Source organism: Phyllobates terribilis, unplaced genomic scaffold (assembly GCF_046119375.1).
Source record: "Phyllobates terribilis strain yellow unplaced genomic scaffold, ASM4611937v1 Scaffold_9__5_contigs__length_417890890, whole genome shotgun sequence".
Classification (NCBI taxonomy): Eukaryota; Metazoa; Chordata; class Amphibia; order Anura; family Dendrobatidae; genus Phyllobates; species Phyllobates terribilis.
In genome coordinates this window covers 172567485-172592695 of record NW_027362769.1, presented here as the reverse complement: position 1 = coordinate 172592695, position 25211 = coordinate 172567485, and the positions used below count along the sequence as shown (strand labels likewise).

Here is a 25211-nt window from a genome sequence, read left to right as displayed (position 1 = left end):
CGGCAGCCAGCTCCATGTGTGGTTGACAATGTTGTGAGACCTTAATGATCTCCCCACAACACAAACAATTCGACGCGGCTTCTTACGCCTCGAGACCAGAGATAAAAAAGAATTAGGAGCTAGGAATAATACGAGCGGCGGCCGAGACCAAAGGGGCGAACTACGATTCACACAGTTCAAAAATAACAAGTGACGTCGCCGTCAACAACAAACCTACGCGCGGCCCCTTTAATGCCCAGGTGATCTGGAGACGGAATAGTAATTTTGTTAGGGCTAATTAACATTTTGCCGGCTGTTAATCTTGGCGTGGCGGCTATGAAGTTTTTGTTTTAATTTGTTTACTTTCCAAACAAAGTGTTTAATTAGTGCCCACACACAGGCCCCGATCCGGGCGGCACAATAGTCTCATATCTGCACCGTGCGTCTGGTGAACCGGAGGCTTCTTATACTACAGAGAGCAAAGAAAGAGTCACCACTGTACAGAAAGAGATACAATTCTTCAAAACACTTTCTGTATCAATTCCTCAGAGTTTTCAAGATGATTGCTTGCTGTGCTGGTCACATGTCTGTCTGTCTGTATGGCTTGTTACAAAGTATCAGAGCTCTGTCAGGTAACCGGCATCATCACATCATCCAGAAACAGGAGAAACACTGATGAAAGTGCAAAACCACAGATGTATCATTACCATGGATCACAAGAACCTGCTCCTCAGTGCACAGTCACTGCACCAGCAGAATAGGGAGTGCAGCTCTGGAGTATAATACAGGATGTAACTCAGGATCAGTAATGTAATGTATGTACACAGTGACTGCACCAGCAGAATAGTGAGTGCAGCTCTGGAATATAATACAGGATGTAACTCAGGATCAGTAATGTAATGTATGTACACAGTGACTGCACCAGCAGAATAGTGAGTGCAGCTCTGGAATATAATACAGGATCTAACTCAGGATCAGTAATGTAATGTATGTACACAGTGACTGCACCAGCAGAATAGTGAGTGCAGCTCTGGAGTATAATACAGGATGTAACTCAGGATCAGTAATGTAATGTATGTACACAGTGACTGCACCAGCAGAATAGTAAGTGCAGCTCTGGAGTATAATACAGGATGTAACTCAGGATCAGTAATGTAATGTATGTACACAGTGACTGCACCAGCAGAATAGTGAGTGCAGCTCTGGAGTATAATACAGGATCTAACTCAGGATCAGTAATGTAATGTATGTACACAGTGACTGCACCAGCAGAATAGTGAGTGCAGCTCTGGAGTATAATACAGGATGTAACTCAGGATCAGTAATGTAATGTATGTACACAGTGCCTGCACCAGCAGAATAGTGAGTGCAGCTCTGGAATATAATACAGGATGTAACTCAGGATCAGTAATGTAATGTATGTACACAGTGACTGCACCAGCAGAATAGTGAGTGCAGCTCTGGAGTATAATACAGGATGTAACTCAGGATCAGTAATGTAATGTATGTACACAGTGACTGCACCAGCAGAATAGTGAGTGCAGCTCTGGAATATAATACAGGATGTAACTCAGGATCAGTAATGTAATGTATGTACACAGTGACTGCACCAGCAGAATAGTGAGTGCAGCTCTGGAGTATAATACAGGATGTAACTCAGGATCAGTAATGTAATGTATGTACACAGTGACTGCACCAGCAGAATAGTGAGTGCAGCTCTGGGGTATAATACAGGAGGTAACTCAGGATCAGTAATGTAATGTATATACACAGTGACTGCACCAGCAGAATAGTGAGTGCAGCTCTGGAATATAATACAGGATGGAGGTCAGGATCAGTACAGGATCAGTAATGTAATGTATGTACACAGTGACTGCACCAGCAGAAAAGTGAGTGCAGCTCTGGAGTATAATACAGGATGTAACTCAGGATCAGTAATGTAATGTATGTAAACAGTGACTGCACCAGCAGAATAGTGAGTGCAGCTCTGGAGTATAATACAGGATGTAACTCAGGATCAGTAATGTAATGTATGTACACAGTGACTGCACCAGCAGAATAGTGAGTGCAGCTCTGGAGTATAATACAGGATGTAACTCAGGATCAGTAATGTAATGTATGTACACAGTGACTGCACCAGCAGAATAGTGAGTGCAGCTCTGGGGTATAATACAGGATGTAACTCAGGATCAGTAATGTAATGTATGTACACAGTGAGTGCACCAGCAGAATAGTGAGTGCAGCTCTGGAGTATGATACAGGATGTAACTCAGGATCAGTAATGTATGTACACAGTGACTGCACCAGCAGAATAGTGAGTGCAGCTCTGGAGTATAATACAGGATGTAACTCAGGATCAGTACAGGATCAGTAATGTAATGTATGTACACAGTGACTGCACCAGCAGAATAGTGAGTGCAGCTCTGGGGTATAATACAGGATGTAACTCAGGATCAGTAATGTAATGTATGTACACAGTGAGTGCACCAGCAGAATAGTGAGTGCAGCTCTGGAGTATAATACAGGATGTAACTCAGGATCAGTACAGGATCAGTACAGGATCAGTAATGTAATGTATGTACACAGTGACTGCACCAGCAGAATAGTGAGTGCAGCTCTGGAGTATAATACAGGATGTAACTCAGGATCAGTAATGTAATGTATGTACACAGTGACTGCACCAGCAGAATAGTGAGTGCAGCTCTGGGGTATAATACAGGATGTAACTCAGGATCAGTACAGGATCAGTAATGTAATGTATGTACACAGTGACTGCACCAGCAGAATAGTGAGTGCAGCTCTGGAGGATAATACAGGATGTAACACAGGATCAGTAATGTAATGTATGTACACAGTGACTGCACCAGCAGAATAGTGAGTGCAGCTCTGGAGTATAATACAGGATGTAACTCAGGATCAGTACAGGATCAGTAATGTAATGTATGTACACAGTGACTGCACCAGCAGAATAGTGAGTGCAGCTCTGGAGGATAATACAGGATGTAACACAGGATCAGTAATGTATGTGCAGAATACTGAGCTAATCCTGGTTCAATAATTTAAAATGTCTTCCCATACATACATCTTAATATAAATACAGAAACAGAACAATCATGTGCACCATAAGTCTCAGCAGTACCTGTATGGGCCGGTTTAGCATCCTGTCCCTGGTTCAGGGGTGGATATGACCGGACATATCAGAAATACAGGTCTGATCTGCACCATTAGGTATCATGGCTTCTAAAAGGGGAGTCCCCTTTACACCTCAGTAACCTTAGTCCACATGCTAGAGAAAATTTGTAGGAGGATTTTTCCTGTGCCAATTTTATAAATGCTACTTATTTACACAATTCCTGGATGGAAGGAAAATGGGGCTAATCCTTGTGAGAATCGGATGCGGCAAATCCACAGCAAAATTCTGAGTGTTGGTTTTGGGATTAGTGGGTGATCTGTGTCACCAAGTGGCAGACTCAATTTTATTGTAACCATTAAGATAGCTGGCGCTAACCTCTCCACTACTCCAGACCACCAGGCCCAAACCTCTCCACTACTCCAGACCACCAGGCCCAAACATCTCCACTACTCCAGACCACCAGGCCCAAACCTCTCCACTACTCCAGACCACCAGGCCCAAACCTCTCCACTACTCCAGACCACCAGGCCCAAACCTCTCCACTACTCCAGACCACCAGGCCCAAACCTCTCCACTACTCCAGACCACCAGGCCCAAACCTCTCCACTACTCCAGACCACCAGGCCCAAACCTCTCCACTACTCCAGACCACCAGGCCCAAACCTCTCCACTACTCCAGACCACCAGGCCCAAACCTCTCCACTACTCCAGACCACCAGGCCCAAACCTCTCCACTACTCCAGACCACCAGGCCCAAACCTCTCCACTACTCCAGACCACCAGGCCCAAACCTCTCCACTACTCCAGACCACCAGGCCCCAACCTCTCCACTACTCCAGACCACCAGGCCCCAACCTCTCCACTAGTCCAGACCACCAGGCCCCAACCTCTCCACTAGTCCAGACCACCAGGCCCCAACCTCTCCACTAGTCCAGACCACCAGGCCCCAACCTCTCCACTAGTCCAGACCACCAGGCCCCAACCTCTCCACTAGTCCAGACCACCAGGCCCCAACCTCTCCACTAGTCCAGACCACCAGGCCCCAACCTCTCCACTAGTCCAGACCACCAGGCCCCAACCTCTCCACTAGTCCAGACCACCAGGCCCCAACCTCTCCACTAGTCCAGACCACCAGGCCCCAACCTCTCCACTAGTCCAGACCACCAGGCCCCAACCTCTCCACTAGTCCAGACCACCAGGCCCCAACCTCTCCACTAGTCCAGACCACCAGGCCCCAACCTCTCCACTAGTCCAGACCACCAGGCCCCAACCTCTCCACTAGTCCAGACCACCAGGCCCCAACCTCTCCACTAGTCCAGACCACCAGGCCCCAACCTCTCCACTAGTCCAGACCACCAGGCCCCAACCTCTCCACTAGTCCAGACCACCAGGCCCCAACCTCTCCACTAGTCCAGACCACCAGGCCCCAACCTCTCCACTAGTCCAGACCACCAGGCCCCAACCTCTCCACTAGTCCAGACCACCAGGCCCCAACCTCTCCACTAGTCCAGACCACCAGGCCCCAACCTCTCCACTAGTCCAGACCACCAGGCCCCAACCTCTCCACTAGTCCAGACCACCAGGCCCCAACCTCTCCACTAGTCCAGACCACCAGGCCCCAACCTCTCCACTAGTCCAGACCACCAGGCCCCAACCTCTCCACTAGTCCAGACCACCAGGCCCCAACCTCTCCACTAGTCCAGACCACCAGGCCCCAACCTCTCCACTAGTCCAGACCACCAGGCCCCAACCTCTCCACTAGTCCAGACCACCAGGCCCCAACCTCTCCACTAGTCCAGACCACCAGGCCCCAACCTCTCCACTAGTCCAGACCACCAGGCCCCAACCTCTCCACTACTCCAGACCACCAGGCCCCAACCTCTCCACTACTCCAGACCACCAGGCCCCAACCTCTCCACTACTCCAGACCACCAGGCCCCAACCTCTCCACTACTCCAGACCACCAGGCCCCAACCTCTCCACTACTCCAGACCACCAGGCCCCAACCTCTCCACTACTCCAGACCACCAGGCCCCAACCTCTCCACTACTCCAGACCACCAGGCCCCAACCTCTCCACTACTCCAGACCACCAGGCCCCAACCTCTCCACTACTCCAGACCACCAGGCCCCAACCTCTCCACTACTCCAGACCACCAGGCCCCAACCTCTCCACTACTCCAGACCACCAGGCCCCAACCTCTCCACTACTCCAGACCACCAGGCCCCAACCTCTCCACTACTCCAGACCACCAGGCCCCAACCTCTCCACTACTCCAGACCACCAGGCCCCAACCTCTCCACTACTCCAGACCACCAGGCCCCAACCTCTCCACTACTCCAGACCACCAGGCCCCAACCTCTCCACTACTCCAGACCACCAGGCCCCAACCTCTCCACTACTCCAGACCACCAGGCCCCAACCTCTCCACTACTCCAGACCACCAGGCCCCAACCTCTCCACTACTCCAGACCACCAGGCCCCAACCTCTCCACTACTCCAGACCACCAGGCCCCAACCTCTCCACTACTCCAGACCACCAGGCCCCAACCTCTCCACTACTCCAGACCACCAGGCCCCAACCTCTCCACTACTCCAGACCACCAGGCCCCAACCTCTCCACTACTCCAGACCACCAGGCCCCAACCTCTCCACTACTCCAGACCACCAGGCCCCAACCTCTCCACTACTCCAGACCACCAGGCCCCAACCTCTCCACTACTCCAGACCACCAGGCCCCAACCTCTCCACTACTCCAGACCACCAGGCCCCAACCTCTCCACTACTCCAGACCACCAGGCCCCAACCTCTCCACTACTCCAGACCACCAGGCCCCAACCTCTCCACTACTCCAGACCACCAGGCCCCAACCTCTCCACTACTCCAGACCACCAGGCCCCAACCTCTCCACTACTCCAGACCACCAGGCCCCAACCTCTCCACTACTCCAGACCACCAGGCCCCAACCTCTCCACTACTCCAGACCACCAGGCCCCAACCTCTCCACTACTCCAGACCACCAGGCCCCAACCTCTCCACTACTCCAGACCACCAGGCCCCAACCTCTCCACTACTCCAGACCACCAGGCCCCAACCTCTCCACTACTCCAGACCACCAGGCCCCAACCTCTCCACTACTCCAGACCACCAGGCCCCAACCTCTCCACTACTCCAGACCACCAGGCCCCAACCTCTCCACTACTCCAGACCACCAGGCCCCAACCTCTCCACTACTCCAGACCACCAGGCCCCAACCTCTCCACTACTCCAGACCACCAGGCCCCAACCTCTCCACTACTCCAGACCACCAGGCCCCAACCTCTCCACTACTCCAGACCACCAGGCCCCAACCTCTCCACTACTCCAGACCACCAGGCCCCAACCTCTCCACTACTCCAGACCACCAGGCCCCAACCTCTCCACTACTCCAGACCACCAGGCCCCAACCTCTCCACTACTCCAGACCACCAGGCCCCAACCTCTCCACTACTCCAGACCACCAGGCCCCAACCTCTCCACTACTCCAGACCACCAGGCCCCAACCTCTCCACTACTCCAGACCACCAGGCCCCAACCTCTCCACTACTCCAGACCACCAGGCCCCAACCTCTCCACTACTCCAGACCACCAGGCCCCAACCTCTCCACTACTCCAGACCACCAGGCCCCAACCTCTCCACTACTCCAGACCACCAGGCCCCAACCTCTCCACTACTCCAGACCACCAGGCCCCAACCTCTCCACTACTCCAGACCACCAGGCCCCAACCTCTCCACTACTCCAGACCACCAGGCCCCAACCTCTCCACTACTCCAGACCACCAGGCCCCAACCTCTCCACTACTCCAGACCACCAGGCCCCAACCTCTCCACTACTCCAGACCACCAGGCCCCAACCTCTCCACTACTCCAGACCACCAGGCCCCAACCTCTCCACTACTCCAGACCACCAGGCCCCAACCTCTCCACTACTCCAGACCACCAGGCCCCAACCTCTCCACTACTCCAGACCACCAGGCCCCAACCTCTCCACTACTCCAGACCACCAGGCCCCAACCTCTCCACTACTCCAGACCACCAGGCCCCAACCTCTCCACTACTCCAGACCACCAGGCCCCAACCTCTCCACTACTCCAGACCACCAGGCCCCAACCTCTCCACTACTCCAGACCACCAGGCCCCAACCTCTCCACTACTCCAGACCACCAGGCCCCAACCTCTCCACTACTCCAGACCACCAGGCCCCAACCTCTCCACTACTCCAGACCACCAGGCCCCAACCTCTCCACTACTCCAGACCACCAGGCCCCAACCTCTCCACTACTCCAGACCACCAGGCCCCAACCTCTCCACTACTCCAGACCACCAGGCCCCAACCTCTCCACTACTCCAGACCACCAGGCCCCAACCTCTCCACTACTCCAGACCACCAGGCCCCAACCTCTCCACTACTCCAGACCACCAGGCCCCAACCTCTCCACTACTCCAGACCACCAGGCCCCAACCTCTCCACTACTCCAGACCACCAGGCCCCAACCTCTCCACTACTCCAGACCACCAGGCCCCAACCTCTCCACTACTCCAGACCACCAGGCCCCAACCTCTCCACTACTCCAGACCACCAGGCCCCAACCTCTCCACTACTCCAGACCACCAGGCCCCAACCTCTCCACTACTCCAGACCACCAGGCCCCAACCTCTCCACTACTCCAGACCACCAGGCCCCAACCTCTCCACTACTCCAGACCACCAGGCCCCAACCTCTCCACTACTCCAGACCACCAGGCCCCAACCTCTCCACTACTCCAGACCACCAGGCCCCAACCTCTCCACTACTCCAGACCACCAGGCCCCAACCTCTCCACTACTCCAGACCACCAGGCCCCAACCTCTCCACTACTCCAGACCACCAGGCCCCAACCTCTCCACTACTCCAGACCACCAGGCCCCAACCTCTCCACTACTCCAGACCACCAGGCCCCAACCTCTCCACTACTCCAGACCACCAGGCCCCAACCTCTCCACTACTCCAGACCACCAGGCCCCAACCTCTCCACTACTCCAGACCACCAGGCCCCAACCTCTCCACTACTCCAGACCACCAGGCCCCAACCTCTCCACTACTCCAGACCACCAGGCCCCAACCTCTCCACTACTCCAGACCACCAGGCCCCAACCTCTCCACTACTCCAGACCACCAGGCCCCAACCTCTCCACTACTCCAGACCACCAGGCCCCAACCTCTCCACTACTCCAGACCACCAGGCCCCAACCTCTCCACTACTCCAGACCACCAGGCCCCAACCTCTCCACTACTCCAGACCACCAGGCCCCAACCTCTCCACTACTCCAGACCACCAGGCCCCAACCTCTCCACTACTCCAGACCACCAGGCCCCAACCTCTCCACTACTCCAGACCACCAGGCCCCAACCTCTCCACTACTCCAGACCACCAGGCCCCAACCTCTCCACTACTCCAGACCACCAGGCCCCAACCTCTCCACTACTCCAGACCACCAGGCCCCAACCTCTCCACTACTCCAGACCACCAGGCCCCAACCTCTCCACTACTCCAGACCACCAGGCCCCAACCTCTCCACTACTCCAGACCACCAGGCCCCAACCTCTCCACTACTCCAGACCACCAGGCCCCAACCTCTCCACTACTCCAGACCACCAGGCCCCAACCTCTCCACTACTCCAGACCACCAGGCCCCAACCTCTCCACTACTCCAGACCACCAGGCCCCAACCTCTCCACTACTCCAGACCACCAGGCCCCAACCTCTCCACTACTCCAGACCACCAGGCCCCAACCTCTCCACTACTCCAGACCACCAGGCCCCAACCTCTCCACTACTCCAGACCACCAGGCCCCAACCTCTCCACTACTCCAGACCACCAGGCCCCAACCTCTCCACTACTCCAGACCACCAGGCCCCAACCTCTCCACTACTCCAGACCACCAGGCCCCAACCTCTCCACTACTCCAGACCACCAGGCCCCAACCTCTCCACTACTCCAGACCACCAGGCCCCAACCTCTCCACTACTCCAGACCACCAGGCCCCAACCTCTCCACTACTCCAGACCACCAGGCCCCAACCTCTCCACTACTCCAGACCACCAGGCCCCAACCTCTCCACTACTCCAGACCACCAGGCCCCAACCTCTCCACTACTCCAGACCAACAGGCCCCAACCTCTCCACTACTCCAGACCAACAGGCCCCAATCTCTCCACTACTCCAGACCACCAGGTCCGAACCTCTCCACTACTCCAGACCACCAGGCCCTATCCACTTTTTCACTAAACTTTATTTTAGGTGATAACTTTTTCACTACTCTAGACCACCAGGGAAACTGGCATTAACTCTTCCCCTGCACTAGTCCACCAGGGATTCTCGTACTGACTCCTTCCCTGCCCCAGACCACCAGGGATGCTGGTACAAACTCCTTCCCTGCTCCAGACCACCAGGGATGCTGGTACAAACTCCTTCCCTGCCCCAGACCACCAGGGATGCCGGCATTACACTCTTCACCACTCGGCTTTGTCGCTTAGGTTTACAGCGCCCTGTATAGAGCCGGCTGCGCCCCAGTATTCGGTAGCCCCCTGCATTGTCGCCGGCTTTATCTATTCATATCCGGAGCGGTTTTCCTCTTCTCCATCTCTCCCAGAATCTTTGCACTTATCTGACACGTAGATAAAATACATGAGACCTCCGTCTCATAGTGATCGCTCAGACTATGGGAACGCGCGGGCAGGAGGCAAGTCCCTGCAGCCCCCGTGTGTTTATAGACACACACCTTGTATAAGGCGTGTGCTGAAGTCATACCAGGAAACGCCAAGCTGATGCCAACGGGCGCCACCCCGAATATACTGTATACATCTCCATCAATTCCCAGAAACCAGGACTAAAGAGCCATTTACCCCCCGGGGGGCGGTCGCTGCAGTCTCTGGGGGTCACACATAAGTGGTTTTGTATTAAAGAGGTCTTTCCAAATGGCCTCTGCAGCGCCCCCTATGGACGGAGCGGCAGCCGGTACATGTGCACCTCCACTTCATTCATTGTCCTTAGTAATTGTAGCTGCCCCCGTATCGCCGACGTCGGTGCACACGGGTGGCCATCACTTTAATCAAACAGGGAATCTAAGAGCCCCCCTTCAGGGATTGCTGGGACCCCAAGTGATCTGCAGGTTATTACTACTAAGATAGGAGGCACCTTGGAAAGTTTTGACAACGTCTCTAAGTTTGTGACCTGCAGTCCAGGCTTTGCTGTCACCCCCCTGGAGAATAGAGACCTACCTTACTCATGAAGGTCTTGTAGAAGGCATCGTCATCAAAAGTCTCCGTTCTGAGACGATCTGCGGGAAGATCAGTAATAAATTTGAGATATCTGGACACTTTTTCACCATCGGCATCAATGTCCACATACTGACTACCAGAGCCCAAGCCCACGAGCCGGTGAGTACTGACTACCAGCGCCCAAGCCCACGAGCCGGCGAGTACTGACTACCAGAGCCCAAGCCCACGAGCCGGCGAGTACTGACTACCAGCGCCCAAGCCCACGAGCCGGCGAGTACTGACTACCAGCGCCCAAGCCCACGAGCCGGCGGGTACTGACTACCAGAGCCCAAGCCCACGAGCCGGCGAGTACTGACTACCAGCGCCCAAGCCCACGAGCCGGCGAGTACTGACTACCAGAGCCCAAGCCCACGAGCCGGTGAGTACTGACTACCAGCGCCCAAGCCTACGAGCCGGCAGATACTGACTACCAGAGCCCAAGCCCACGAGCCGGCAGGTACTGACTACCAACGCCCAAGCCCACGAGCCGGCGGGTACTGACTACCAGCGCCCAAGCCCACGAGCCGGCGAGTACTGACTACCAGCGCCCAAGCCCACGAGCCGGCGAGTACTGACTACCAGCGCCCAAGCCCACGAGCCGGTGAGTACTGACTACCAGCGCCCAAGCTCACGAGCCGGCAGGTACTGACTACCAACGCCCAAGCCCACGAGCCGGCGGGTACTGACTACCAACGCCCAAGCCCACAAGCCGGCGGGTACTGACTACCAGCGCCCAAGCCCACGAGCCGGCGGGTACTGACTACCAGCGCCCAAGCCCACGAGCCGGCGAGTACTGACTACCAGAGCCAAAGCCCACGAGCCGGCGAGTGCTGACTACCAGCGCCCAAGCCCATGAGCCAGTGGGTACCGACTACCAGCGCCCAAGCCCACGAGCCGGCAAGTGCTGACTACCAGCGCCCAAGCCCAAGAGCCGGCGGGTACTGACTACCAGCGCCCAAGCCCACGAGCCGGCAAGTGCTGACTACCAGTGCCCAAGCCCAAGAGCCGGCAGGTACTGACTACCAGAGCCCAAGCCCACGAGCCGGCGAGTACTGACCACCAGCGCCCAAGCCCACGAGCCGGCAAGTGCTGACTACCAGAGCCCAAGCCCACGAGTACTGACTACAAGCACCCAAGCCCACGAGCCGGCAGGAACTGACTACCAACGCCCAAGCCCACGAGCCGGCGGGTACTGACTACCAGCGCCCAAGCCCACGAGCCGGCGAGTACTGACTACCAGCGCCCAAGCCCACGAGTACTGACTACCAGCGCCCAAGCCCACGAGCCGGCGAGTACTGACTACCAGCGTCCAAGCCCACGAGCCGGTGAGTACTGACTACCAGCGCCCAAGCTCACGAGCCGGCAGGTACTGACTACCAACGCCCAAGCACACGAGCCGGCGGGTACTGACTACCAACGCCCAAGCCCACAAGCCGGCGGGTACTGACTACCAGCGCCCAAGCCCACGAGCCGGCGGGTACTGACTACCAGCGCCCAAGCCCACGAGCCGGCGAGTACTGACTACCAGAGCCAAAGCCCACGAGCCGGCGAGTGCTGACTACCAGCGCCCAAGCCCATGAGCCAGTGGGTACCGACTACCAGCGCCCAAGCCCACGAGCCGGCAAGTGCTGACTACCAGCGCCCAAGCCCAAGAGCCGGCGGGTACTGACTACCAGCGCCCAAGCCCACGAGCCGGCAAGTGCTGACTACCAGTGCCCAAGCCCAAGAGCCGGCAGGTACTGACTACCAGAGCCCAAGCCCACGAGCCGGCGAGTACTGACCACCAGCGCCCAAGCCCACGAGCCGGCAAGTGCTGACTACCAGAGCCCAAGCCCACGAGTACTGACTACAAGCACCCAAGCCCACGAGCCGGCAGGAACTGACTACCAGAGCCCAAGCCCACGAGCCAGCGGGTACTGACTACCAGAGCACAAGCCCACGAGCCAGCGGGTACTGACTACCAGAGCACAAGCCTACGAGCCGGCAGGTACTGACTACAAGCGCCCAAGCCCACGAGCCAGCGGGTACTGACTACCAGCGCCCAAGCCCACGAGCCAGTGGGTACTGACTACCAGAGCCCAAGCCCACGAGCCAGCGGGTACTGACTACCAGAGCCCAAGCCCACGAGCCAGCGGGTACTACCAGAGCCCAAGCCCACGAGCCGGCGAGTACTGACTACCAGCGCCCAAGCCTACGAGCCGGCAGGTACTGACTACCAACGCCCAAGCCCACGAGCCGGCGGGTACTGACTACCAACGCGCAAGCCCACGAGCCGGCGGGTACTGACTACCAGCGCCCAAGCCCACGAGCCGGCGAGTACTGACTACCAGCGCCCAAGCCCACGAGCCGGCGAGTACTGACTACCAGCGCCCAAGCCCACGAGCCGGCGAGTACTGACTACCAGCGCCCAAGCCCACGAGCCGGTGAGTACTGACTACCAGCGCCCAAGCCTACGAGCCGGCAGATACTGACTACCAGCGCCCAAGCTCACGAGCCGGCAGGTACTGACTACCAACGCCCAAGCCCACGAGCCGGCGGGTACTGACTACCAACGCCCAAGCCCACGAGCCGGCGGGTACTGACTACCAACGCCCAAGCCCACGAGCCGGCGGGTACTGACTACCAGCGCCCAAGCCCACGAGCCGGCGAGTACTGACTACCAGAGCCAAAGCCCACGAGTCGGCGAGTGCTGACTACCAGCGCCCAAGCCCATGAGCCAGTGGGTACCGACTACCAGCGCCCAAGCCCACGAGCCGGCAAGTGCTGACTACCAGCGCCCAAGCCCAAGAGCCGGCGGGTACTGACTACCAGCGCCCAAGCCCAAGAGCCGGCGGGTACTGACTACCAGCGCCCAAGCCCACGAGCCGGCGAGTACTGACTACCAGCGCCCAAGCCCACGAGCCGGCGGGTACTGACTACCAGAGCCCAAGCCCACGAGCCGGCGAGTACTGACTACCAGCGCCCAAGCCCACGAGCCGGCGAGTACTGACTACCAGAGCCCAAGCCCACGAGCCGGTGAGTACTGACTACCAGCGCCCAAGCCTACGAGCCGGCAGATACTGACTACCAGAGCCCAAGCCCACGAGCCGGCAGGTACTGACTACCAACGCCCAAGCCCACGAGCCGGCGGGTACTGACTACCAGCGCCCAAGCCCACGAGCCGGCGAGTACTGACTACCAGCGCCCAAGCCCACGAGTACTGACTACCAGCGCCCAAGCCCACGAGCCGGCGAGTACTGACTACCAGCGCCCAAGCCCACGAGCCGGTGAGTACTGACTACCAGCGCCCAAGCCTACGAGCCGGCAGATACTGACTACCAGCGCCCAAGCTCACGAGCCGGCAGGTACTGACTACCAACGCCCAAGCCCACGAGCCGGCGGGTACTGACTACCAACGCCCAAGCCCACGAGCCGGCGGGTACTGACTACCAGCGCCCAAGCCCACGAGCCGGCGAGTACTGACTACCAGAGCCAAAGCCCACGAGCCGGCGAGTGCTGACTACCAGCGCCCAAGCCCATGAGCCAGTGGGTACCGACTACCAGCGCCCAAGCCCACGAGCCGGCAAGTGCTGACTACCAGCGCCCAAGCCCAAGAGCCGGCGGGTACTGACTACCAGCGCCCAAGCCCACGAGCCGGCGGGTACTGACTACCAGCGCCCAAGCCCACGAGCCGGCGGGTACTGACTACCAGCGCCCAAGCCCACGAGCCGGCAAGTGCTGACTACCAGTGCCCAAGCCAAAGAGCCGGCAGGTACTGACTACCAGAGCCCAAGGCCACGAGCCGGCGAGTACTGACCACCAGCGCCCAAGCCCACGAGCCGGCAAGTGCTGACTACCAGAGCCCAAGCCCACGAGTACTGACTACAAGCACCCAAGCCCACGAGCCGGCAGGAACTGACTACCAGAGCCCAAGCCCACGAGCCAGCGGGTACTGACTACCAGAGCACAAGCCCACGAGCCAGTGGGTACTGACTACAAGCGCCCAAGCCTACGAGCCGGCAGGTACTGACTACAAGCGCCCAAGCCCACGAGCCAGCGGGTACTGACTACCAGCGCCCAAGCCCACGAGCCAGTGGGTACTGACTACCAGAGCCCAAGCCCACGAGCCAGCGGGTACTGACTACCAGAGCCCAAGCCCACGAGCCAGCGGGTACTACCAGAGCCCAAGCCCACGAGCCGGCGAGTACTGACTACCAGCGCCCAAGCCTACGAGCCGGCAGGTACTGACTACCAGCGCCCAAGCCCACGAGCCGGCAGGTACTGACTACCAGCGCCCAAGCCCACGAGCCGGCGGGTACTGACTACCAGCGCCCAAGCCCACGGGCCGGCGGGCAGTGATGGAGATGGCGATTTGGAGTCAGCACAATTTATGAAAAAAAGTTGCAATTGTGCCTTGCGCCAAATGTAGAGTCTTCATGGAGTCAATAAATAATATGACATTTTTATTTTCAAGTTGCAATAAATGTGATTTTTGTAGGAAAAGCATGAGAAGTTCATGAAAGGTCATTCAAGATGCAAATATGCATATAATAAAGGGGTTGTACAGGATTTGTAAAGTATGTCTGCTTTCTTCCAAAAACAGCGCCACCCCTGCCCACAGGTTGTGTCTGGTACTGCAGCTCTGCTCCATTCATTTTAATAGAACTGAGCTGTAATACCAGACACAACCTGTGGACAGGAGTGGCGCTGTTTCTGGAATATACCAGCCATGTTTTCCTCCTCTTGTGCAATCCTAACTGTAAGTAGTCAGTTCCTTACCCCGGGAGAGCACTGCGCCGCCCTCCTGATAATCCTGAATCTCGCCATCCTTCCTCCGCAGTAATGTGCACAGCTCCTGACACTGAGCGTCCAAAGCCTGAGTCATGGAGATCAGAGGCTGCAGGAGGTGGCGGCACACCTGTCAATCAAACACAGGGATCTCAGACCCTCTTCTTGTTTCCAGCTTTATGAGCAGGTACAGGTGCAACCAAAGCAAACGTCACTTATCATCCAGGGGAGGAAATAACATGTAACACGTATCACGGAGAAACACTGCAAATCCATCATTAGGTAACTGTCGCCACAAGTAAACCCACGCACACACAGGGTGTGATTCCAGGACCCCCAGTGCTGTAAGGCTACAGTGCTAACCACTGAGCCACCATACAGTGCTGTCCACTGAGCCACCATGCTAACCTACATACAGTATAGTGCTAACCACTGGGCCACCATGCAGTGCTAAGCACAGAGCAACCATGCTGCCCTACATACAGTACAGTGCTAACCACTGAGCCACCATGCTATCCTATATACAGTACAATACTAACCACCGAGCCACGATGCTGCCCTATATACAGTGCTAACCACTGAGCCACCATTCTACCCTATATACAGTACAGTGCTTACCACTGAGGCACTGTGCAGCCCTATATACACAGTACAGTGATAACCACTGAGCTACCATGCTGCCCTATATACAGTACAGTGCTAACCACTGAGCCACCATGCTATCCTATACACAGTACAGTGCTAACCACTAAGCCACCATGCTGTCCTATATACAGTACAGTGCTAACCACTGAGCTACCATGCTGCCCTATATACAGTACACTGCTAACCACTGAGCCACCATTCTACCCTATATACAGTACAGTGCTTACCACTGAGCCACCATTCTACCCTATATACAGTATAGTGCTTACCACTGAGCCACCATTCTACCCTATATACAGTATAGTGCTTACCACTGAGCCACCATTCTACCCTATACACAGTACAGTGCTAACCACTAAGCCACCATGCTGTCCTATATACAGTACAGTGCTAACCACTGAGCTACCATGCTGCCCTATATACAGTACACTGCTAACCACTGAGCCACCATTCTACCCTATATACAGTATAGTGCTTACCACTGAGCCACCATTCTACCCTATATACAGTATAGTGCTTACCACTGAGCCACCATTCTACCCTATATACAGTATAGTGCTTACCACTGAGCCACCATTCTACCCTATATACAGTACAGTGCTAACCACTGAGCCACCTACCAGTGTCACTTCTTATTCATTTTGGCCTTGCATCGTCTGGTCCTTTGTATCTGGGTCACCAACCACCATATAAAGCGTGTAAGTCACTAGTGTTTTCACGGCCCGAAACGCGTGGTCCTACATGAAGCCCGCAGCCCTCCTCTTCAGCGCTGGAGCCGCGTCTGTTCACAGCGATTCCCTTTTTTTTTTGTATACACTGAAATGCAAACAGATGCGCACGGTGCCCTGATCTGTGCTAACTACCATACAGTGTGTGGAACTAGAAGTCCCAGGAAATCTCACCAGCCGACTCGCTGCTGTAGACTCCGAGAATATGAAATCCCTGAGACCGCGCCGATGACGAGCGAGCGACTCAGCCAGAGTCCATGGAAGTGAAGCTGGAGAAATGGCGCCATCTAGTGCTCACACAGCAAACCACAAGGTCGTCAAGCGACTCAGGCTGAGAGAATCACATCATAAAAATTGCTCTTTATTTTTGTCTTGATCATTATTTTATTTTTATTTTTTTAGACTTCTTAGAACAAAAATAATGAAATTGCAATCTGGGACTGGGGAACATTTTCACTACAATTTAGATACTTTTTAAAAAGTTACAACTGATGAATCAGCCAAAAGCATCTGGGGGCCGCAAACTCCGTCCACAATGATGAACATATAGAAAAAAAAAAAAAACGCCAATCCGTGTAAAATGGAAAAAAAGGCGCAAATTAAAAGAATTAGGTGCAAATTAAAATTAAGTGAAAAACACTGAAAATGCTAAGAGATAAAATGTAGCGTATGCACCATTCACAGCTAAAGCTGCATTTAAGGTTCTGCAGACTGATGAATGAAGCTATAGGCACTTGTGGACACCTCTTAGGCTATGTGCACATGTAGCGTTTTTGATGCATTTTCGCTGCGTTTGCTCCCGGTGGTACACTGCAGGGAGCGTGCTCACTCCCAGCAGTGTACTGCGCAGCCAGGACCTGCAGTCACGTGAGCAATCAGCTGATCGCTCACATGACCTCACCCTGGGAACATTCTGAAGAAAGCTCCCATGGTGGTAGCTCACCGGGGCTGATCAGCTGATCTTCAGCTGATGAACCCCGATGACCTCCTGCAGCAGCATGTACACTGACAGGAGTGATTTTACACCCGTCAGTGTACATTGCTGTCTTCTACAGCAGTGACGTCAGTGATGGCTGATGTCACTGCTGTAGAAGTGACCCGGATCGCCGAGGGACAATCATGACGGAATTGTGGACTGCATCGTGACGGCGGACAGGTGACGGATATGGATGTTTGTTTTTTTACTTTTTTTTTCCAGAAGATTGAAGGTTTCGGGGACTGACAGCGCAATAAAAAATTTCTTAAAACCATGTGTTTTTTAGTTCATTAAAATACTTTATTTATTGAAAAGGCGGCGACAACTACTACGCGGTTAGCAATGGGGCCCTCCATTACTAACCTGGGCTTCACATCAGCTACCAATACAAGGCCGACGTGAACCCCAACCCCATTACCCCACTGCCACCGCTACAGGGCAGTGGGAAGAGCGGAGGCTAAGCGATAGATTTGGCACATCTTATGGATGCGCCATTTCTGGGACTGCTAAGGGGTGATATTATTAGCCGCGGAGGGGGCTAGTATTCATGGCCCCTTCCCTGGCTATTAATATCAGCCCGCAGCTGTCTGTTTATCCTTTTCTGGTTACATTTTATAGAGGGATCCCATGTCAATTTTCTTCTGGGGTACCCCTGTAATCTAGCCAGTAAAGGCTAAACAAATAGTTGTGGGCTGATATTTATGACCAGGGAACATTGTTGGCTAATGGTCTCTTCCCGGCTACTAATATCAGCCCCTAGCGGTTGGCTTTCCCTCTGCTGGTAATAAAAATAACACAGGAGACCACACCATTTTTTCAAAAAAGTTTTAGGCTCTGTGCTCACGATCTGGACATATCAGCGCTTTGGATGCATATTTCTTGCTGCGTCCAAAACGTTGCATTCTATTGAATGTAGGTAAATCCACATGTGTTCACTGAACCATGAATATGTACTGCATTCAATATTTTCTAGTGGTCAAATTCCTGTTGCGCAGACTAGCGACTCCACCAGATAAATTGACATGCTGCGGTCCTGAAAGACGCACCACATGTCACTGTCCACGGGTGATTCACAGCCTCTGATGCACACATAGTGGACATGTGATTTCTAGAGATCCCATCCACTATGCTGTAACATCTGGACGCTGCAGATTTGATGCTGTATAAACACGCAGCGTCGAACCTGCAGCAGCTCCTGACTGTGGCCACGTACCCAAACTCACCCACAGCACGTCAATTTCTGTAGTGGACACGCTAGTCTCCACTGAATATTTTGACCGATTGAAGTGTCATTACATGCGGTGGATTCACATGTACCGACAACAAATGTGCGGCATTAGAACAGAGTTTTGGACGCAGCATTAATACGCTGCGTCCAAAGCGCTGCTGAGTGCTGATCGGGGGGCGTAGCGGCTAACCAGGGCTGTGGAGTTGGTAAGCCAAACCTTCAACTTCGACTCCCTCATACAGGTCTCTTGTTTAAGTGATAAATTTACTGTAGCATTTTCATAACTTTCCCAAATTCTTATGAAAAAAATATTCCCCACAAACTGCATTGAACTACTGCACCCAATGTATTATATATTTTAGGAGTTGGAATCGGTCCATTTTATACAGATTCCGACTCCACCAATACGGACACCAACTCCACAGCCCTGTGGCTAACGAAACAGCTGCGAGATGTTAATAATGGCCAGGGACCATGTTTGCCTAATGGCACCATCCTAGGCTGTAGATATAGTATATAATGCTGTAGATATAGTATATCTTGACTTCAGCAAAGCATTTGACAAAGTATCTCACATCATCCTTATTGAAAAAATGACCAAGTATGCAATGGACCAGGCAACTGTTAGGTGGATTCATAACTGGCTTAGTGATCGGACTCAAAGGGTGGTTGTAAATGGCTTCACATCCAGCTGGATGAATGTCTCAAGTGGGGTACCACAGGGCTCCATCCTGGGACCTGTATTGTTCAACATCTTTATCAATGATTTAGATGAAGGAATTGAGGGTAAACTGATTAAATTTGCTGATGACACAAAGCTAGGAGGGATAGCTAATACTAGAGAAGAGAGAGAGAGGATTCAAAAAGACCTAAATAAACTGGAGCAGTGGGCAGCAACCAACAGAATGGTTTTTAACAGGGAAAAATGCAAAGTACTACATCTGGGCAATAAAAATGAAAAAAGCATATACAGAATGGGAGGAATAGAGCTAAGCAACAGCACATGTGAAAAAGACTTAGGTATACTAATAGATCATAGACTGAACATGAGTCAACAGTGTGATGCAGCAGCAAAAAAGGCAAATACAATTCTGGGATGTATTAACAGAAGCATACAGTCTAGATCACGTGAAGTCATTATCGGTCTTTACTCCTCTTTGGTCAGACCTCATCTGGAATACTGTGTACAGTTTTGGGCACCACATTTTAAAAAAGACATAGACAAACTGGAGCAAGTTCAGAGAAGAGCGACCAGAATGGTGACTGGTCTGCAAACCATGTCCTATGAGGAACGGTTGCAGGATTTGGGAATGTTTAGCTTGCAAAAAAGAAGACTGAGAGGAGACTTAATAGCTGTCTACAAATATGTCAAGGGCTGTCACATTGTAGAAGGATCATCTTTATTCTCATTTGCACAAGGAAAGACTAGAAGCAATGGGATGAAACTAAATGGGAGGAGACACAGATTAGATATTAGAAAAAACTTTTTGACAGTTAGGGTGATTAATGAGTGGAACAGGCTGCCACGAGAGGTGGTGAGTTCCCCTTCAATGGACGTCTTCAGATGATCTAGTGAATCCTGCTTTGAGCAGGGGGTTGGACCAGATGACCCAGGAGGTCCCTTCCAACTCTACCATTCTATGATTCTATGATTCTAGGCTAAAAATAGCAGCTCTCAGCTGCCCCAGAAATTACATGAATGGGAATGCTAATGAAGATTGGGTGAATGGGATTAGCTGACACCCAGCTCTTTTGTTTGGTGATGACAAGGTGTCAATCAGACCCTTTCATCACCAAACCTAATTAAAGTAAACCAATATACTCACCCCAGTTCTGATGGTAATTCAAGGGTTTAAGCAATGTTCCACCAAATAACTTAATTTAGCTCCAAAAAGCATTCATTGATGTACAAAAACACTTCAAAAACCGCATCAAAAAATGAGCAGTTTTTCCGCAGCGTTTTTCCTGCCAAGGAGATGCAGAAACGCTCAGGAAATTTCTGCTTCAAATCCCGAACGTGCGCACACAGCCTTATACCGGAGTACATGGCTGCGGAAAACGAAGAAGAAGTTAGCAGAATACTGAATGCAGCTCTGAGTGTGACAGGAGAAGGCGATCTGATCATATAAGATTTTCAGGACGACGCGTCTTAATACTTTATATTATTACATTGCTGTCAGTCATGTTCTCGTCTCACCGTGCGGATATCGGCCTCTCTACAATGGAAATCCCAGTAAAACGGGAGCCCCGAGAGCTGACTCTTCACATGCAGCAGGAGGCGATCGGGGGCGCGGGTACAAGATAAGGAGTGCGGGGTCTTCTCCTTACAATCCAATAGTGGACGGATGAACTGAGACAGATGGCTGAGAAACGAAGAGATGGGAGCGGACAGACGTCTATTCAGTTCCTGCACAGAAAGAAAGAAATCAAAAGACGGAACTACATCACATGTACACAGGAACTGCACCAGTAGAATAGTGAGCGCAGCTCTGGAGTATAATACAGGATGTAACTCAGGATCAGTACAGGATAAGTAATGTAATGTATGTACACAGTGACTGCACCAGCAGAATAGTGAGTGCAGCTCTGGAGTATAATACAGGATGTAACTCAGGATCAGTAATGTAATATATGTACACAGTGGCTGCACCAGCAGAATAGTGAGTGCAGCTCTGGAGTATAATACAGGATGTAACTCAGGATCAGTAATGTATGTACACAGTGACTGCACCAGCAGAATAGTGAGTGCAGCTCTGGAGTATAATACAGGAGGTAACTCAGGATCAGTAATGTATGTACACAGTGACTGCACCAGCAGAATAGTCAGTGCAGCTCTGGAGTATAATACAGGATGGAACTCAGGATCAGTAATGTATGTACACAGTGACTGCACCAGCAGAATAGTCAGTGCAGCTCTGGAGTATAATACAGGATGTAACTCAGGATCAGTAATGTAATGTATGTACACAGTGACTGCACCAGCAGAATAGTGAGTGTAGCTCTGGAGTATAATACAGGATGTAACTCAGGATCAGTAATGTATGTACACAGTGACTGCACCAGCAGAATAGTGAGTGCAGCTCTGGAGTATAATACAGGAGGTAACTCAGGATCAGTAATGTATGTACACAGTGACTGCACCAGCAGAATAGTCAGTGCAGCTCTGGAGTATAATACAGGATGTAACTCAGGATCAGTAATGTAATGTATGTACACAGTGACTGCACCAGCAGAATAGTGAGTGTAGCTCTGGAGTATAATACAGGATGTAACTCAGGATCAGTAATGTATGTACACAGTGACTGCACCAGCAGAATAGTGAGTGCAGCTCTGGAGTATAATACAGGATGTAACTCAGGATCAGTAATGTAATGTATGTACACAGTGACTGCACCAGCAGAATAGTGAGTGCAGCTCTGGAGCATAATACAGGATGTAACTCAGGATCAGTAATGTAATGTATGTACACAGTGACTGCACCAGCGGAATAATGAGTGCAGCTCTGGAGTATAATACAGGATGTCACTCAGGATCAGTAATGTAATGTATGTACACAGCAACGGCACCAGCAGTATAGTGAGTGCAGCTCTGGAGTATAATACAGGATGTAACTCAGGATCAGTAATGTAATGTATGTACACAGTGACTGCACCAGCAGAATAGTGAGTGCAGCTCTGGAGTATAATACAGGATGTAACTCAGGATCAGTAATGTAATGTATGTACACAGCAACGGCACCAGCAGTATAGTGAGTGCAGCTCTGGAGTATAATACAAGATTTAAGTCAGGATCAGTAATATAATGTACCAGCTAGATAAAGGCCACCATTATTCCTCACCTTTGACCTCTCCTGTATGACACCGGCTGCAGCCTCCTCACACCAGACGCTGCTGAGGTCGGACAGAAGGAAACAATATGAGGAATCTGTAAAATAAACTTTAGCAAAGAAACTGCAGTCACCGATGTGCAGGATCTGCCAGGGAAGCCTTAAGAGTCTAATGTCCATGTCCTGTGACAGCGCCATGGTGTCCGCACACTCGTCCTGCCGGGAGAAATTATGAGATGAAATTAAGCTCTTGTAAAAATAGATTTCACATGAGCTGATAACATCAAACAATAGCTGTCACTCAGTGTAAATGTCTGTGCACCACTCCAGGGTCACAGTGGGTCGTACTGGGGTCACTCAGCAGTCACAGTGGATCCCTCTGCTGTCACATGGGGGTGGATCTGGGGTCACAGTGGATTGCTCTAGGGCCACTCAGCAGTCACAGTGGATCACTCTGGGGTCACAATAAATCCCGCACTGACACCCTTCCTTCATATCCAGAACCACTTTCCCATCTTCCTACCTGCTGTTGCCAACCAGTCCGTTCCTTACAACCTTCCCCCAGGAAACAAAGCAGACAACAGACGTTCCCAGGAAGCACAGAGACGCCGTAGTAATAGTGACATCTAGTGGCTATTCTGTGTAGTGCAGTCACTGCATCTGAAGCTTTTTCTTTCTCATCATCTTTTTGATCATGATACATTTACCCTGATGTGTGATGTAATTTCTTTTTACTTTTCAATATTAATTATAAGGAGTTATGAATTATTCCTACATAACTAAAATAATTTCTGTATACAAAATATATTATTTAAGCTTTTAAAAAAATAAAAAAAAACTATTTAATTACATGACTCCTTCATTTCAGGAAAGCAATCATCTCTATATCATAGATACTTAAGTTACTTCCCCTCTCCTCACACCCACTCCCCAATATCAGCACAGTCCTCTCCTGAAATACTCTGTGCTGCTGATGGTCTTGCTGCTCTCACTAAATTACATAATTCCGTCAATCCTGCCAGAAACCCACAGTCTGATCCCAATCCCAGATCTGATAATAGGAGCAGAGACTGTCTCCATCATGAGCAACAATCTGGATGATTGCTCTATGATATCAGATAGCTGGTTCTTGTTCTTTTCCCCCAGGTTCACACTGTGCAGTTTTTCCTGCAGTTCTTGATTTAGGATTACATATAAGAAGGTTGGTCTAAACAAATGTAAAGTTTATTATAACATTTATAATAAACCTTAAAAAAATTCTACAAAGCAGCTCTGAGACGCTTTCTGTGTAATGCTCCAGCCTGCCACTTGTTGGCGCAGCAGATCACATGATTGCGCTTTTACAAGATGCGGCTTATTGCACCAGTGGAAATGTCTCACTGTTCTGTTCTCTTTCATTAACTATATTTCTCAATATAAACTACATGTATTGTTTAATAAATCCCCTAGACCTGATGAGGCTGGTGTACTTACTATGAAAATACATTACATATTAGCTGTATAAATCTTTTTTTAAAGTATATACTTAATCTCTGCCCCACTTTGCCTAATTGACAGCTCTTCATTGTCCATCCTCAATACTGCTGAAATCTCCCGCTGCTCAGTGCAAACTGCAGCTGTCAGTCAGGCTGGGAGGATGGAGACTGAATACATTGGACTCTCTCGCTCTTCAGCTGGATTCATGAAATGATCATTTGAAAATCAAGATTATGCAGTTATTTTGGGTTTTCAAAGGAAGTCCATCAGCCTGATCAAGTCTAGGACATCTTTTTAATGATGTGCGCAGTTTCTGTTGGGAGTTCTGCAGCAGCTGCAGCATAGAGACAACCCACAAGGAGGTAAAAATAGATGGCACATAAAGGGGCAATGCTTCCATGTCTTTCTGGTGCATCAGTAAGGGATTGGATGTGGCCCTAGGCACATGCCCAGTTTGCCCCCCACTCCCTTATGCTAGTCCTGAACATTAAAATGTCTTTTTTTGGGCATGGAAGGGGTGGATGTACTACAGGTAAAAGCAGCAGGAATAAAGGACGAGGACCCATATACCGTCCTTTTTGTTGGGTCCACGCCATTCCTTTCCAATGTCCTATCGGAGAATAAGGACGTCGTGGAGGATTCTCCATCACACTCGGCCGCTCTGAATGAATGGCTACCGGCCGCTCTCAGATCCACACTAAAAATGCAGCGAAATTGGTGTCCAGGTGAGGCTCATGGTGAGAGGGCTGAAAAGTGATTCTGCCGCCCTCTTAAGAAAATGAAAGACTGATGTGAAACCCACTGTGAGCCATGAACCCTCCGCGCGCAGTGTGGATGATTGTCGGGTAGTATTACGCTGCCTGTGCAGTTAGCTGCGCACTATCACACTAAATTTATGTTCATTTATGCTATTATTTTTTATTTGTGCGCTGCAATAAATGTGAAGTGTCGCAGTGTGATGTGAGTAAATGGTGACATCAGAGTATATAGGAGATACACCGCAGGTCAGGTCATTATACAGGGTGTCACCGTGCAGCCATGGTGAAGTCTGAGGCGCCGCTCGGTGGGAGTGAGGCTTATGTGCTGGGTCCTTTAGATTTTAATATTCTGGTA

At 52.2% G+C, this 25211-nt stretch overlaps 1 protein-coding gene across 3 annotated transcripts in view; it reads right to left on the bottom strand.

Annotated features, from left to right (window-relative positions):
* The window catches only part of NHEJ1 (non-homologous end joining factor 1), a 91906-nt gene extending 68650 nt beyond the window's left edge, over positions 1–23256 (bottom strand). Inside the window, exons 1-5 of one of the 3 annotated variants that reach the window (XM_073647376.1) lie at positions 23146–23256; positions 22635–22838; positions 20994–21203; positions 15211–15349; positions 10414–10472 (exon numbers count right to left, since the gene is read on the bottom strand). In XM_073647376.1, the coding sequence (XP_073503477.1) occupies positions 10414–10472; positions 15211–15349; positions 20994–21203; positions 22635–22820 (594 nt within the window). In that variant the 5' untranslated portion in view covers positions 22821–22838; positions 23146–23256. The other 2 variants (XM_073647373.1, XM_073647374.1) reach the window with 2 other exon arrangements.
* Positions 23257–25211: the final 1955 nt, after the last annotated feature.